The 18,166-nt window shown below is 37.6% G+C and overlaps 1 protein-coding gene across 10 annotated transcripts in view; it reads left to right on the top strand.

The window, feature by feature from the left end:
• The window catches only part of Dgkb (diacylglycerol kinase beta), a 600,883-nt gene that overhangs the window by 63,988 nt on the left and 518,729 nt on the right, over positions 1 to 18,166 (top strand). For 9 of the 10 annotated variants that reach the window (XM_041658354.1, XM_041658352.1, XM_041658353.1 and 6 more), the window contains one exon: positions 13,598 to 13,853. In XM_041658354.1, coding sequence (XP_041514288.1) covers positions 13,784 to 13,853 — 70 coding nt within the window. In that variant the 5' untranslated portion in view covers positions 13,598 to 13,783. Of the gene's footprint in view, positions 1 to 5,539; positions 5,676 to 13,597; positions 13,854 to 18,166 lie in introns of those variants that run through there. The other variant, XM_041658355.1, reaches the window with a different exon arrangement.

Genomic DNA, 18,166 nt, shown 5'->3' with positions numbered 1-18,166 from the left:
CTGACATTCACAAGAATAAACATGCTTTGTAAATTGAATGCAGCTATTTGTTGCAGGAGGTAGGAAATCACAGCCAAAAGCAACCAAGGAAGAAAATGCCCCAGAGGTGAAAGGCTGTGCCTTTTTTTATGGAGCCTCTCTCACAGTTCCTCAATTTGCTGTTCACCATGCCTCATTCCTTTGTCCATGTTCCAACACAGGTTTTCATGCAGCCAGACTAGACCAGATTTAGTGTGTCGCTGAGGATGACCTTAAACTTCGGGTCCTCTTGCTTTCACCTCTGCCTGCTAGGACTGCGTGTATGCAACCTCCTGGAAAATAAACCCAGGCCTTCACTCACACTAGACAAGCATCCTATTGATTGAGCTGCATCCCTAGCTCACATTGTTAACTTTTAATAATTACAATTTAGAGATAAAACTTAAATTTCCAGAAAGAAAGGATTAGAGTAGACTGAGTATATCTGTACAATGAGTACTTTTATTTTATAATAGTGACAATCTCTGAGCCACAAATGAGTCACTGATGCAGATATGGATCAATATAAGAAACTGAATACACAATAGAAGTGGTTGGAAAGTATGGCAGTGTGATATAAATTATGCAGTTTTAAAATACTGTTACATACTGTATTCATATTATATGTACACATAGCAATTAAAGGGTGAGGACATACATAAGTAATAAACACTAATGTTAATGTCTGGAATTTAAAATTGTATATATTTGTGAATGTCAAAAAAACATATGCTTACCTCATAGAAAAGGATCAATTATAATCGTATATTTATAGTTTTGTATTTCAATGAAAATTGTATTTCAAAAGACAATTTAGCATTTCTGTGTTTTCTGTTCCATTCAGACAGCTTCTAAATTTTAATCTCGAGTTTTTCAACTCTTAGATAAAAGCCTCAAGGGACTTGTAAGGAACGGACCATAAGTTAAAATTAGATCCCGGACTGGAGATATGACTCAGTTGGTAATGTATTTAGCAAAAGAATGAATACACGAGTTTTGATCTCCCATGCCATGTAAAAGGCAAGAAAGGAGTTGCATTCCTGCAACCCGATATTAAGAAGACCATCAGTCAAATGGATTTCTGGAGCTGACTGACTAGCCAGACTAGAAACCAGTAAGATCCAGGTTCAGTGAGATTCTCTCTGAAAAGCAAGGTAAAAGGTGATTGAGAAAGACAGGCAACATCAACTCCTGTCCTGCCCATGAATGTGCTGTACTGTATATACTTATTCTTGCTCATAGACACAGACACAAATAAAATATGTTTCTAAAATCTCTTACAGAAGGATTAAAATGCTATCAGAACATTCTCTACCTTATTAAATCTGATTTTGTATCTGATTCAGTGTGGTAGGTAATGTGGTCATAGAGTTAGGGAGATGTCAATCATTTTGTTGTCATTTGTAATGTGCAAAAGGATAATTGGCACTGTCACCATGTTTTAGTTTGCATAGCTCCCTCCATGGAAACTCGGTATAAATTATGTATCCCTTATCCCTCAGGACAGCATTGTAAAGGTACCTGTGCATCTCTCCTCATGAGCAAAAAGCAAGTTACAACCAAGTCCTATCAAGTTCACATAAGATGCTAATATTTAGGATCTAAACTGAGAGTAGAAAGGTAAGTTTGGAAGAATGACTGCTTCCTGGAAATAGATTCAGAATATTATTGTAAAGCAGCACCTGAGACATAGAGAGCTTGGTCACTTACGGCTGGAAGACTCACTGCTGAAGCAACTGCTGACTGATTTTACACACGTGTGTGTGTTCACCTCTGCGTGTAGGTATGGTCATTTGTATTGGGTAGGCTGTGTCTGTTGCTTATGGAAAGACAGACTTATAATAGTATTTTTAGTTCCTTTTCCCTTTCTAGTAAACACTATATAATATATGTACATATTTTATACCAATGTTTTAACATAAAGACTATGCACCTTAGTGTAAACAGCCTACATTTTTTCCTCTCCTATACCACACTAAAGAAATTATAAATTTGCTGGAAGTAAATCATACAGCACGGCTAAGGCCTTTCCTGGATATCTAAGTGTTGGAATATTTTGGATATCAGCAGGTGAGGCAAGGTGATTGTCAACCAGCAGCCGCTCACCAGTGTTCCTTAGATAGACCTGGCTGATGACAGAGTGGCCACATCTAACACCTTGGGTTCTTGTTGCAAGGAGAAAATGACTTTCGTGTTATTAGAAAGAAAGAAAGTCGTGTGCGAACCAGTGTGATATGACTCAGCTTGCCAGTCCTCTTTTCTTCCTGGGCATCCTTCAGGCTCTCCTCAATGCATTAAAACTCATCTTTCCCATATCCCAATTTACGGTTTGATTCTTTTAAGTCTATCTTACCTGTAAGAATGGGTAATTTTTAAAAAAATCTTTCTATAGGTCATTAACATGTAGCTGACCAATTTTGTTAACTGGTTAGGGCTTTACCCTCTTCAGACCAACTCCTTCCTGGAGCTTAAGAATGAACGCATTGTTACTGAAAGCACCGTTTGCTTCTGTTCAGCTGCTGCGTTACTAGTCTTTTCCTGGGGTGACAAAGTATGTATGTCTACTCACTGCAGGCAGACAGCCCTGAACAGGCAAAAGCATGGTTACTACTGAAGCCCAAGCAGGAGAACTGGTAAGTTTCTTTGGGGTGTTCTTTACAGGAATAGGCGTGAGGGTTACAGGAGCAGAAATGATTCAAAGACAGCTGCACCACCAGAGCCCAATCTGGCAGGTGTGGGACCCTGAAGCCTGCTGCAGAGCCTGCAGACAGTCAGCAGGTCCAAGAGAGTCCTTTCCAAGACTCCGATGTTCTAAATCTCTCCTAGGAAGATCAACTGATTCGGCTTCTTCCAGAAACTGGGTCCTGTCTCTGTGTCTTCTTTGCAGCCTGGCTTGCCTGAAAGTCTGTATTGCTTACCCTGGGAGGGAGGAGCATAGCGAATCTAAGTCAGCTTCAAGGACTTCTGAAGCTATTTTGTATTGTTTATCATCTGACTTAAGGAGTTTCCCTGGATGTCAAAATATTTTGACGCGAGGAAAATTATCAGCCACTTATTCTTTTTTAAGGTGAAGAATTAGACTCTGTTTGCATTCCAGTTTTATTGTCAATGTTCAAAGCATCCTAAGCAGAAGCCAGAAGAATCTATGAGTATTTTTCAGTCAGGCCTTATCAGGGCATTGCCTTTGATCCCATTAGTATCATGGAGTTTCTTACAGCCTATTGATCTGGTACTTACTCTACCCATCTCTTCTAATAGACATGGGGCTGCTGGTAGACACTTAGGCATTAGATACTCACTCTTCTTTCTTCTTTTGCACAGAGGGTTAATACAGGGTTTCTTTGCATAGCTTTGGCTGTCCTGAAACTACTTCTGTAGTCCAGTCTACCCTCCAACTCAGAAATCTGCCTGCCTTTGCCTCCTGAGTGCTGGGGTTAAAATTAAAGGTAAACCTGGCACCACCACAGCCATGTTGAGAGCCTTACTCTTTATGGCCCGTCCACCAAAGTTGAGAATCAGATGCAAAGCATTACACAGTAAAGGAATAGTATCAGGTCAAATTTAGCTCCAGAGTTACCTTACTAAAATATCCTACGCTTACCCTAATAACTGCAAACTCGATGCTATTCTATTGGTAATCAAGAACCAGTAGAGAAAGTTAGATACAGGAATCACACATACTGATTTACTGGTAGAAGTATCTTAGGGCCAATGGAATGGTACAGTGGGAAAGATATCAGTTCTGTTGTCCTATCTGAGTTTGGGTCAAGACCCACATAGTGAGAATAGAAATGACTCCCACAAACCGTTCTCTGATGTTCATACCAGTGCTGTCGTACAAGTGCAACACACACACATACACACCTACACACACACACACAGAGAGAGAGAGAGAGAGAGAGAGAGAGAGAGAGAGAGAGTTAAAAAGGTAACTGGAATACAGTGTTACAGTGTGGACAATGGAGTAAAGAGAGCTATTACTAAAGCTGCCAGGAAATATGCTAAGGATGTGGTGAAATGCCATGGCAAAGGAGCAGAGACTTTTTTTAAATAGAATTTGTAATATAATGCTATTTTTATCTCAGCTATCATTTAAAATTTTTTTGAACAGCGATGACTACAATCCAAAAGATTCTCAAGCTAGTTTCTAAAAAAAAAAAAAAAAAAAGGTATCAGTTGATGGCTGAAACATCAGTGTATCATTGTTGGGTTATGGAAAACCTGGTGTTTAAACAAACAGTGGAAGGAAAGATTTATATTCACTGCTATTCACTGCTTGTATCACTGGAGAAAGCAGCATTGCTTGTGTTTCACAGCTCTGTGTGTGTGTGTGTGTGTGGCATATTCAATTCAGTGACATCTTAGGAAAAAAAAATAAGGCTATGTCTAGTCCAAATTCATAAAAGTTGTATTACTCTCACCCATGTGTTTATGCTGTATTGACTGCACCTCTATTTTTATACTGTGGATTTACTATCAATGTTGTCATCTCTGAACATGTGTCACACATCCCCAGTTTCTTCAGTGCTGTCTCTCCTCAGGGAGTGAGTCTATATGTCGAGTAACAACCATATAGTATGAGCCCGGTGGTGGTGGTGCACACTGATAGTCCCAGAACTTGGGAGGCAGAGGCAGGCGGATCTCTTTGAGTTCGGGACCAGCCTGGTCTACAAGAGCAAGTTCCAGGACAGGGTCCAAAGCTACAGAGAAACCCTGTCTCGAAAAAGAAACAAAAAAACAAAAACAAAAAACAAAAACAAAAAAACGAAAACAAAACCTTAGAGTATGTTATTTTTCAAGGAATTAAAGATTTGAAAGATATTATTTCATTGCCAGTTGTCATCAATTTCCAGAAAATGCTTGGTACTTAATTTATTCTTTATTAATTAATAGAACTAAGATGTATAACCAAATTTGTATAAAATAAAAGTGCATGTACGTACATTCAGCATAAAATCTGAATTGGATAGGTATTGCATTCTAGATTCTTCTGGAAACGGGAATAGGATTAATACTTGGAGACTTCTTTTCAGTGTTTCTGCTTTCATTAGCTGATCATAGAATATTGCTTCGATAAAGCCACTGACTTTCAGTGACTATGTCCTAAGAAATGCCTGCTTCTGTTGTCAGAAGGAGAAGCCATTGAACTGCAGTGTCTCTGACCTGAGGGTGACAGGAAGAGCTGTCCTTTCTTTCTTTCGGTTCCCTTTTCTATAGCTAAGCTTGTATTTATATTTGTAAAGTTTTATTTTCTAAAAGAGGCAGTGAAATAGACTTGTATTTCTAGGTTTAGAACTTTGGTTGTTTTTTTTTTTCCTAAATTGTGTTATGCCAAATTCCTGTTTTCTGTTCTCTTTCTCCTGTCTTTATAGGGATCCACAACTGTGAAGTAAAAACCTGGGGTAAAAAAGACATGTTAAATTTGTACATTCTATTTCATGTTTGAGTCTCCATCCTCAGCTCCAAGTAGTCTCTTCATAGAGCTGGTGTGAGCTTTCTTAGTGTTGGCTGGCTAGCTCCTAAAAGTAAGAGACCAAGACAGGAAGACTGAGCTTGGACATTTGCATATTAGACAAGGAAGTCATTTCCATCACTTCTCTCCTGGCTGCTCTGGAGGTTGGGGATGCACAGAGTCAGTGTCTCCATCCTTTGAACAGGTATAATCGGAATCCAGAAGACCACCTACATAAAGTATAATATTGTGCCCACTCTGCTCGTGGTCACTTCCTTGGTTCCATAAGTTTGCCAGTGTTTCTGTACTTTAAAAGAAATGAGAAAACAGAAGCTAATAATAGCTGGATGTGTTTATAGTCTGACTGTACCTCAGAAGGAAAATGTTCTTAAATCCTGTCTTTCTTTTAGCAGTATTATAATTGTGCTGAAAAAAAAAAATGAAATCCCAGCCAGAAAATATGCATATGCCAGTTTGTCTGTGAAATAAGCTGTCAGAACACGAGGAGCGTCTTCCTGGGATCCACATTTCCACTTTGGCAACAGATCCTCAGTTTTCTGTTCCTAGTCTGGGACTCCTGGAGAAACTTCCCTTCAGCAGGGTCTGCTGTTGTATGGGGCCTATTTTATTTCCGGGAACGTAGAGTCTGGCAGACCACTTTACACTTAGAATTTCGTGTTGAAAAATAGACTACAATTATACGGATTCCTCATGTTTGCCCAGACTGTCCATATCTATTCTAAAATGTGTGCCTCAAGTTGAAAGTGATATGCATGAAAATTTAAGGTTCATTTAAAGAGAAATTTTAAACAGAAAACACAATAACCATCCAAATTCAAAACTCTGACTTCAAAACTGTATACAACGCAACTTTTATGTTTTCCTTCAGCATATCTGCAGATTTCCCTTGCTGTTTTTCTTTTAGACATTTTTTTCTGCCAGCAGACTCCCAGAATAACTCAATTATGGATCTTTTATTAAGCCACCCACATAATCTTATAAAAGGTTTGCAGATTTTCAGTCTTTTACCCCCAAGATACATCCTGTAAATATGTCCAAATTCAATGCTACATCCTGTACCTGACATATATAAAAGCAATAAAATAATTGCCTTGATTGAGAACCTATTTGTCATATTAGACATGTATAACACTATTAAGAGCTAACACCTCTGCGAGATGGGAGTCTGTCCCCCTCCTTTCCTGAGGCTAAAGTAGGCTAAGTGATTCACTTTAGGCATGAGGAGACCATGGTTCAGAATCTGAATGGCAGTGTAGGTCGATCTGATTAAAAATGGAAAGAGTGTGATTATTTGTCAGGTACAAATTTTGGCATGGAAATTTATCATTTAAAAATTGTATGACTGTTACAGTTTGAAATGAATCAATCATGATAGGCAATTGGCTTTTAGCTTTGCCAAGCATCTTTACTAAATTACTTCATTGATACTACTTCCTCATCTTTTTGTGTATTTATTTTTATATTCTCCTGTTACTTCCTCCACCCTTATAACTTTATAACTGAATACTCTGTTGATTACTGGGACACATTGCTGAGAATACGGGAATAATCACCTAGAAATTTTTATTTCCTAAAAACAAAATCTGTAGAATGAGCCCATACCCATCCTTAGGAATATTTTTATCACTGAATTGCTTTCTAAAACAAATCCTCTTTTCTTAGTGACTTTGACAAACTAGTGACTTCAGCTCTCTCCTAAAATTAAAGGATGACAATTAATACACTTAAAAGAATTTAAAAAATTTTATTTTGATAATTTCTATCAAAGTAATTAAATTAATAAATAAGTGAATAGAAGTCTTAGCTGAATTTGAATTCTCCTGGCTTTGGATTTCTCTCTTAAGTAAGGGTTGTTGACATTTGCAGTCTTCAGATTAAACTCAGCTCCATTAATGCAACCTTTTGCTGTCTGACTTGCCTTGTATCAAACAAATTAGTATTGCTGAGGTATTGGACTCTTCAAACAGCATTTTATTTAAATGAGTAGCAGCTTTGGGAAAAAGTGACTTCTTCCCTCTCTTTGGAAGGTGCTTTCTTCCTTTTTTTGGTTTCTCCTTTTTGTTACCATACTCTTCTAGCAGTTGGTTAGAAGTGTGGCGGGCTGTGTTGTGGGAGGCCTTAGTTGGTGGTTAGGTGCGAGGCAGGCTGTGTTGTGGGAGGCCTTTTTAACCACTGTCTTTATACCTGTGGTAACTCATTCTTAACAAGTTTATCCAGATCCATCTATTTGATACTAATCTCTTGCATAAGGGGAGTTGAATATTTCTTATTTGCAACTTTAATAACACTGCTTTCCTTTCTCATTTTGCTCTGTACTTGTTCTATGTTAAGACTAAACCAAAGCTTGGTCTTTGCCCCCTGAATTATGGTTAAATTTGATCTGTGTGATGGAATGAAGGAGACTGCTAACACAGCAAGATGAGGTCCAGCATTCATCACTCTGCTTCCAGCAAGGCTAGATTATTGCGAGGGTCATACATTCTTTCTCAAAGTCATGGCTCTTACCACCATTGTAGAGAGCTATGATAGGGTCTCTAAAGATGAGTCATTTAAAATCAACAGAAATTCATTTTTTCTTACAATTCTATAGGTTAAGAAGCCCCTCTAGGGTTTCTGAGATAGCTCAGAGGGTAAAGACACTGGTCACAAGTCACCAACTTTAGTTTCATTTCTGAAACACATGTGGTAGAGGGATAGATCTGATTACTATCTATTGCCTTCTGGCTTCTGCACATATGCCATGCCACACATGTGTATAAATTCATGTGCACACACACACATGGGACAAAAAAGCTAAATTTTTAAAAAACAGAGATTCATGATGTGAATGTCATGGGTCTTCTTGTTGTGAAGATGTCATGGATCTTCATGGTGAAAGGTGTGTTGTGTGTGTGTGTTAATCTGTTGGGACCCACCTTGAATACTATCAGGTTTCTTGCCTGGCAGGTTTATATGTTCCAGGGTAGGAGCATGAGGATTAGCAATGTCAGATAATAAGATCAAAGATAAGAATGAATTACAGATACACAGGATAGTAATGGGGCTCACTCAGTCTCCTCCATCCTGAGTTATGAGTTTGCCTGTGCTTATTTTTCCATACACTTTTATAGCCCAATACCAAATGGGGGGGGGGGTAAGGCAAAGGACTGACTGCTTTAACATGATACAAAAGACAACTGCAATTTCAACACTTAGAGACATCAAGCTTGAGACATAACTCTTGGGAAAAGCATTTTGTTGTTTAGGCAGTGAGCCCACTCTAGAACAATCACCCTGAAGGCAGCCACTCCTTAGGTCAAACATCCTAATTCAAAAGAAGTAGCAGAAGTATGCTTGAATTCTCTGACCTTTGATTAGGGTAGAGAGGATATGCATTTATGGGCCATCTAAATATCCAAAGCATCAAGTAAGCACATTCTAGGTCAGGATGTGTAGCTAAAGTCATTGTCAAACTCTTTGACCTTCAGATAAGGTGGAATAGGCTCACATTTTTGGTTCTCCACATATATCTCACTCACATAGTTAGATAACTTACTTATAGCACATCATACAATCTTTAATGATATCCTTAATATCAAGCTTTTACTGTTATTCAAATCGAACTCCTATGGTCTGGTAGTTTTTGGTCACCAGAGTCTAATATTATCACTTTCTTTAGAAATACCTTAAAATTTCTGAAAATAGGGTTATTATTGCTGCGATAAAACACCATGACCAAAAGCAACTTGGAGGGTTATTTTTACATTTCCACATCGCTGTTCACTATTGAAGGAAGTCAGGGCAGCAGTCTTGAGGCAGGAGCTGATGCAGAGACCATGGGGAGGGGTGCTGCTTACTGGCTCGCTCCTCGTGGCTTGTTCTGCCTGTTTTCCTTTAGAATCCAGGACCATCAGCCAAGGGATGACACCATTCAGAGTGAACTGGGCCTTCCTACATTAATGACTAATTAAGAAAATGCCCTCCAACCCTATCTTAAGGAAGCATCTACTCTATTGAAGCATCTTCATCTCCACTGACTCTAGCATGTGATAGGTTTTGTGAAGAATTGTTAACCTTTATAATTTAGTTTAAATAATCCTCCTTTTTTGCTTTATGCATTTTCCAAAATAAATCAAACCATGTTTTTTGTTCCCATATAGAATATTATTGCCTGCTTTTTAAAAATGTAGTTTTGTAGTTTCTAAGTATTTATTAAGTCGGTGGGTTTACTCAATTTAGGTCATTCACCTACAGAAATCTCAGAATTCAAGTGTCATAGATAATCAGCATATTGTGGCCTGCTCAGTGTTTAGCATAGTGCCTACCTGCTATCAAGTTTCAAATTTATACTTCTCAGAGCCAAATGGATAGAAACTTATAAATTATAGCATTGATATTCTACGTGACTTGACTCTGTTTTCATCTGTCCTCCTAGAATAATCTTCTACTCTTCCATCTTTACTCGTTTCTATTGTTTTCCTTTCATTTCCCTTCAATAAAGGAGTTTATGGTTCTTGATATCCTGGCAATACCTTTTGTCCTCAAAACCCTTTAAATTTGTATGGACATGTTCTTCCTAAATTCCCCAGGGAGTCTTAAGATTCACCCATTCTTATTCAGTGATTAGAGTCATGACATGTGACGTTCATAGAATTGGCTGACCAAACTGCAGGTCCTCTTTTCCAGATATTACTAAATATTTTTTTTTCCCTCAGGAGGACATTGAGTCCTTCCCTGAATATGGAGAATGTTGTTCAGCCTAGGTACAATGGGCCAAATAGCTTTCTTCAGTGCTTCCAATGTAATTATTTCCTGCCACTAACTAAGCAAAGTGGCACATCTGTTGACGAGATGAGAAAGCCAGAATTAGACTGCTTTCCAAAAGCCAGCACAGTGGTTCCCTCCTGGCACTCATTTCATGCGCCTAAAGAAAGCCATCTGCAGGGGAACGGAAATCTGCGAACACACCATGGGGATTCCCAATTGAATATCGTCACGTTCTCTCTAACCGTTTGTGAAAAGGCAGGGACTGTGAGAAAGTGCTGTGTTATTTTCAACACCTTCTGCGGCATGAAGCGTAGCTGTGGCTCTGGATTTAATATTATACAGGCTACATTTATCTTTTCATAGGCCTGATGTGTTAGCTCACCTAGTTATAAGTTTTAAACGAACATCATTTTTTAGCCTGCACCCCAGTAATTAAAACTATGAAACTAAAGCGTCACAAAACCGGAAGCTGAGATGCTTGCAGTATCTGCTCAGCATGGCCATGCTAGTCATTCGGTCTGAAATTGCACATAGACACAGTATTTGTTTGAATAACTGTTTTGCCACCAAATATTGAACTTACATTATTTAATACTTGGCTTCTTATAACAGAATAGAGGTCAGCATGAATTGTATTGGGCCTTATAAGTTATTAGACTTTATAACTGATTAGGTACCATTTTAGCAGTTTGTCAAACTGGAAACCTTTCAGTTCATTAATATCTAAGAACAACAGGGAATTTGGAAATTGTGGTAGAAAAGGAGAAAACCTAAAGATCTAATTAGAAGCAATTTCACAGTGAATTGTATGAAGATAATGATAGGTTTGTGTGTGTGTGTGTGTGTGTGTGTGTGCTTTTTGAGACAGGATTTCTTTGTAGCTTTAGAGCCTGTGCTGGAACTAGCTCTTGTAGACCAGGCTGGCCTAAGACTCACAGAGATCTGCCTGTCTCTGCCTCCTGAGTCCTGGGTTTAAAGGCGTGCACCACCACTGCCCGACTTCTTTTCTTTTCTTTTCTTTTCTTTTCTTTTCTCTTTTTTTAATATAAGGTTAGTGGTGTATTCAGGGATTCTGGATTAGTCCTTAATTGTTTGTTGCAGTATTTTGTATAATAAACATTATAATTCTTCAAATTAAAAAAATAGGCCTCTTGCTAGTTTCTCTATTGAACATGTCTCTGTTCTAATAAAACATTATTCATAGAACAATGGTTAGATTTTGTTCTGCTGTTTGCTATTTTTATATCCCAGATTAATTTATTGAGCACACAGCTTCCACTCTAAACATTTGCCTCCATAGAACAAGAAACTCTCCAGCATACACCAAACATGTCACCTGACAGGAAGAACAGATAGAAAGGCTCGACAGGACACTTCCACACATTTCAGTCCAACTGAACATTCCTGCATGGCTCAATATAAATCTTCTTAAATGTCATTCCGGTCCTTAATTCCAGATATCTGGTAACAGTCATTTCAATGCATACACCTTCTGTGGAGTTCTGTTACTAAGGATGTTCAGGAAGACAGAGAGTGGAGGGGCTACAGGTGGAGATGGTGTTGCAGCCCGGGGATGGCAATCATTCCCTGCCAACGGTTTCACTTGACGAAAGTCAGAGGCACTATCAAAGCCTGTCTCACAGGCCTGAAATGGGAAGACCGCATGCTGTGCCACACACCTTGTGACTTGTGCAATCTCCTTGACAGCTGATTTAATTTCAGTGTCAGCATTATTCCCATCTTCTTCATGTTTGACTCTTGGCTGTGTCTCCATTGACTACCATGTTGGGTAACAGAGATTCAACAAACCTTTTTAGAATCAATTAATGAACTACCATCATCACAAGAGATTTAGATATTATAGAGATCAGAAACTTGTTTGCTCATTTTATCTGTGATTTTTTTAAAAAAATCATTAATGCATATTAATTGTACATATGTGTGATAGTCTTAGTATATCTTTACATTTAATTCTTTAATGAAGGGACATCACTAGCATGTGGAAGAGACAAGAAAGCTGGTGAATCAGGTTTTGATAGGAACATGGGTCCAACTACTTCAGTAATGATTTGGTTATAGCCATTTTTACCCTGTCCTTCACCCACTGCACCCAACATTGAAAACCCTGGGAAGAGCATGTGACGAGGCAAATAGGACTGAATCATCTGTCTCCTCTGGGTGAGGAGGACATAGTGCACCATATCACCCAAGTTCTTGGAGCTGGAGAGCAGCAAAGAGTCAGAGTGAAACCAGTGTGGACGATGAAACCAGCAAATAGAAACAGATGGAGACAAGGTGTATCCATTGCCTGTGTCCTGACTTATTTCAAATACCTTGGCCATTGGTTAACACATCCGAATCACTCTGTTTTTCTCTCCAATGAACAAGCTACTGTTTTTCAAAATAAAGATACCAAAAATTGAACATTGACTCTTTGTTTGCTTTAGGTTTCTTTGTTTTCTTCACAGTCATGTTGGAGGTATTGTGGCTTTAACAGGTTGTACCTGTTTTCATAAATCTTTCAATATGCAAATTTTAGAGACAAAGTCATTCTTCCCAAGCTTCCGTTTTTATGAAACTTCCAATGCCAGCCTGGTTGAGTTCTGAGCCATTGATCACAGTCTCTAATAAAACACTGAAGCCAGATGGAGTTCACTTTTTGTCTTTATGAATTTGCCAGTGAATCTAAGCCTCTGACAACTTGGGGATTTATTTTAAAACGTGATTCACAGTGGAGTCATCTACTCTCATTAAGGAAGTCTTTCACACATTCGGTATTACTTTGATTTGGCACAGTTATTGAAAATTTTAAAGATTATAAGACTAAAAGTTCTCTAAAATTTAATTGTAATATAGCAATTATATAAGACCCCTAATTGATTTGAATAATGATATATGTGTGTGTGTTTTAGTGCTAAGTATCATTCAAGAACACAACTAGAAATCTAGTACATTAACAAATTGTATATGATTTCCAATTCCTTTAATAAGTTGGGTCTGGATTTTGGGTTTGGTACTACTTAGATATTTTGAAAATGATGAGTTCAAATCATAAAAGAAATGATGTTCTTGCCTATCCTTGGAATGTGGAGTTTATAAAATCGAACACAAATCTACTTTTGTCAGCATACTTTGATTAAGCAAAATGTTCATCACATTTTGTACTCCTAGTTTCATTTATTTCTGTGATTTGTTATTAGAGAAAGAACATGGAACACCATTAAAGAACAAAGAGGGAAGACTGAACATATGCAAAATAAAATAAAACAATGTATTAGTTATGACAGACAATTTTCTCGCTATAATTTCTTTTGTTCAATATTGATAACCTTTTTTACTTTTGTGTTTTTCTTTTTACAGTATTAGAAGACAGTATTAAAACTACAAACATTCCTGGGAGTTGCACGTGGGCAGATTGGATGTTCTGAAAGCCTGAACTATTTCATCATGAAACACACCGTGTAGACTCTTTGAAGCACAGAGCTCTGCCCAACACCTGGATAAGGAATCCTTCCTCTGGTGTGTGAGGTGTTCTTCTCCTACATCATGACAAACCAGGAAAAATGGGCCCATCTCAGTCCCTCGGAATTTTCCCAGCTTCAGAAATATGCTGAGTGTAAGTATTCATTTTGAAGATGATCTAATTTGACATTTTTGTTAACAAGGTTTGAATCATTACAAGAACAGATCATACCTCCTGTTTGTCTTGTGGACAGATGCAGGCATATCTTTTATATTCACAAGTAGGTCAACTTAAAACTGCCTTTTAAAAACATGAAAATTTAAAAAAAAACTAAGATATAAATTAAATCATGTATCAACTTTGAAAGAAACTGGGACATCAGACACAAAACTGAGCCTGGGAAACACTACTAGTAAAAGAAATAAAAGGAAGGATCCACAAGGAGAGAGTTATTTTCGTATTTTGGTATTGTTTTCCTCCCTTTCTTTTCATGTGAACATATCCAAATGATTCAGAGAAGAGATCTTGGATACATTGTGTAACTGAAGCTTGCTCTCCTGTCTGCTAATTCCCAAATAACCATTCTGAGGCTTAGTATTAATTACAAACTAGTCGATGGCTCCGGCTTCTTACTGGGTAGCTAGCACTGCATATAAATTAACCGATTTCTATTTATCTATGATCTCCAAGTGCTCCATGTTTTACTGGTACTGCTCTGGTTGGTGTCTCTCTGACTCCACATTCTTTCTCCCCATCGCTGCTTGGATTTCCCACCTCCCTATCTTCTTCCCTGCCGTAGACCAAAGAAGCTCCTTTATTAACCAATGGTAATAAAGCATATTCACAGCATAGGGAGGGACATCCTCAAACAGCATGATATTCCACAGTAGTACCTAATCTCAACAGTAAGCTTTAAAGAGAAGACATGAAGAATTTAAACTAATATGCTTAATTAGTTCTTCCTCAAATTATAGACCAAAATAGCTCAAGCACAGTAAGGTAGTTTAAGATGCTTCATTATGTATGCACAGTAAAAGTTTATGTATAAGAATTTTATGAGATGACAAATTGATGGTTAATTGTAAAATCTGCAAAAAACTACCTGAGAGTGTATGATCATCAAATTTACTGTTCTTTCTCAAATCATCAAGATAACAAGAGAAATGGTATTTATTCTTTCAGAAGTTTCTCAGGTAATTAAGAAGCAAAATGTATCAAGATTAAAAAACATTCTTGCATAATAAATTGTCACGGTCCACAGTGACTACAAGCACGCCCATCATGTGACGATTACATGCCATACCCTTCTCTCTGATTCAGTACACACCATCATCTTATTAGCCATTTAGAGATCAGAGTCTTCAATTTAATGTTAGGAATGAACACTCCTCCAGAGTCTATCAGAGAAGTAGCATATTGACCTAACTTTCTTGCTAGTTAATTTTTTTTAATCTTTCAACAGCATATTATTGTTTAAAATACATTATTGAGTCATTTTTTATATAAGTTGTTGATCATAGTTAAATTCATAACATGCTAAGACTATGCATGTTAAATGTTAAATACGTATTCTGTGTGCTTTGAGGGAGTAAAGTATAAGCTATAGGATACTTGAGAAGACTGAATGATTCCCCGAAATTGTTCCCATAATAAAACTAAATCAAAATTAAACCCAGAGAATATTGTAAAGATCATCTCATTTCTTACTTGATTGGGGAATCTCTGCACATTGCTACAATAGAGCCTATAACTATGATGGTTCTATAAACCTCTTGGCTGTTTAGAAATGAACAAAGGATGGATAGGGAGAAACTGGGGTAGCATTCCTTGGAAGACAGCCAGTACACACAAATGTGTGTGTTGAAATCCTAATCCTGTGCCTGATATTGGATAACTTTCCTGACATCTCTGTATACTAATGTTGTACCTATTAACAATAAAATGGTGAAAATAAGAGAATTATTCATAATTGCAAATATCAAATTGGATAAGCTATATTAGAGAAGTAAGCAAAATGCCTAGTAAATTGTTAACTGCTGATACTGTTTACAATTTCTATATTAACATAGAGTAAATATGTGGTCGTGGCCCTTTGAATTTAATGCTGATAATCAAGTAGAAAAACACCACATTTGGGAGCATGAAGAGTCAGTGTCCTCTTTTGCTGCTATGAGTCTAGAGCCCCTTCACAAGGTAGATGCCTCCAGTGCAATTGGCTGCCTTCCTTCTATGCAGTCCCCACGCATGCTGAAGGCAGCAAATGTCGAGCCTGCTGTGGCTGCCTGTAGCATGCTGTGACAAGAATCCTGTTTAGGTTTGCAGGCTGAGTCACTCCATGGGAAGCATTTTCATTGAGATGTGGGAGGGTAGTCTAATTTCTGTCTCCACGCTTTATATAAAGCCTTTGGAACGTTGTTACAAGACAGACCGCTCTCTCTCCTGCTGCGTAGAGGATTGAGCTGATCTCATTATTGCTTGGTGTGTGCTGCCTGCTGTGGTTCCAGGGCACAGCAAGGGTTAAGAGACTCCACATTTTGTCACAAGTGGGAACATCTTCTGAGTACGTGAGACATGATGTTTTCAAATGGTTCAGTATCTTCAAGTTGTCGTTTTGAATTAAGCTTTTGTTTGTTTTGTTTGCAAGTGTGTTCTACTGTATGTGATCTATTTTTAATAGGTACTGTCTTATGGGAAGAACATTTCCAAACATTCATAAATTTCATACTGTTTATAGTAGCTGACAATGCAGACCCATGCAAAATTATGGTGAGTTGAAGACTGAGATGCCTAATATTCAGATTCAGGATATAATTTATTCCATTGGTGAGAGGCATTCATATTGATTCTGTGGGAAAAACCTTGAGCTTTACAAGCAAACCTTTACATTTTGTTTTTGAGAAAAGGTCTCATGTATCCCAGGCTGCCCACAGATTCCAGATATAGCCAAGAATAAAACTGAACTTCTGATCCTCTGTCCCCTATCTCCTGAATGCTGGGATTACAAAGCTGCGTTACTATGACCATTTCAAAATATACTGGTGATGGAATCCAAAAATTTCTGTATGTGAAGAAAGCACTCTATTAGCTAAAGTATATACCCTGCCCCTAAACTAATAGTTGATAGCATTAACTCCATCTTCTTAGGACTACTGCAACTGAATGCAATTCTTTCCTATATTAGTGAACCTACAAAGGCAAAATAAACACAGTCAAGATATAAAATAGTGGGAAAGATTCGTTACCTAACGTAGCCAAGAATGATATGTGAGCCATTTCCTATGCAATGACTTCCTCAAACAAACAGAACATGGGGGTTTTATTCAAAGAACTTAAATGTACAGGTTGATCCTTCCTGAGCATGCTCAGTTTAAGGCCATGCAGATTCAAGTGATGGACAGGAATGCTTCTGGGTCTACTCAACTTGCACCATAAAGTTTTAGCTTATAGCAAATGAAAGGACAGTTTGAGAGTCTACTAAAATAAGAATCTGCCCTGCAGGTGCTTGTCCACTGTCTAAAGGTAGAACCTTGGTAATGGTGCAAGACATTTGTTGCTTTCACAAATATTTAAACATAAATACAATGTTTATTTTGGTTCAATTTTATAGTAACACCATGACAGCCAGGAAGGTGGTGGGAGAATGAGAGAAGGAGAAAGATATAGATAGACAATAGAAGATTGATAGAAGAAACATATGTGTGTGTTTGTGTGAGAGATAAAAGATAGATAGTTAGATAGATAGATAGATAGATAGATAGATAGATAGATAGATGATAGATAGATAATAGATAGATAGATAGATGATAGATAATAGATAGATAGATAGATAGATAGATAATAGATGGACAGATATACAGACAGATATATAGACTCCTTTGTTCTATCCTGAATCCAAGTCTACATGACTTTCAACATAATCAAGTTAACAAAATTAATCATCACAGAATGTAACATAAAGTATAAGGTTTTCATCATTTTCAATTAAAAAACATAGTCTTTAAACTCAGAATATTTTTTATTGTGAAGCTTAATAAAGAAAGCATTGATCATCATAAATAATTGATATTTACTGCCCTACTGTAAACTTGTTATAAGTATTATCTCATTAAAGCTATAATAATCACGAATGGAAAGTAAATTATCTTACCTGAGGAAGAAATCTTTCCAGCAAAGCAGCTGGTTTGGATCGTCAGGATGTTAAATGACAGGATTAAAACAGTAGTATCTTGTCTATATGTCTTATAAATAAAATTGTAAAAATATAGACCAATCTAAAATACATTACTGGCCGTTATCATCTACACCTTTTTCCCTCTTTTTATTTTACATGCAGGACAGTGGGGGAGGGGGGTGCAGCCACTCAACAGAGGGCTGGCTCCAATGTTACCAGAATCTGAGGTTAGTGTTTGTCACTTGTGAGTAAACAGCCTTATGCAAGGCCAGTCGTAAGGAAAATGAGAGAGATC

The sequence above is a fragment of the Microtus oregoni genome, unplaced genomic scaffold (assembly GCF_018167655.1).
Source record: "Microtus oregoni isolate MIOR12 unplaced genomic scaffold, Mior012 000009F_ref0000495, whole genome shotgun sequence".
NCBI classification, from domain to species: Eukaryota; Metazoa; Chordata; class Mammalia; order Rodentia; family Cricetidae; genus Microtus; species Microtus oregoni.
This window is presented reverse-complemented; position numbering and strand designations above follow the sequence as displayed.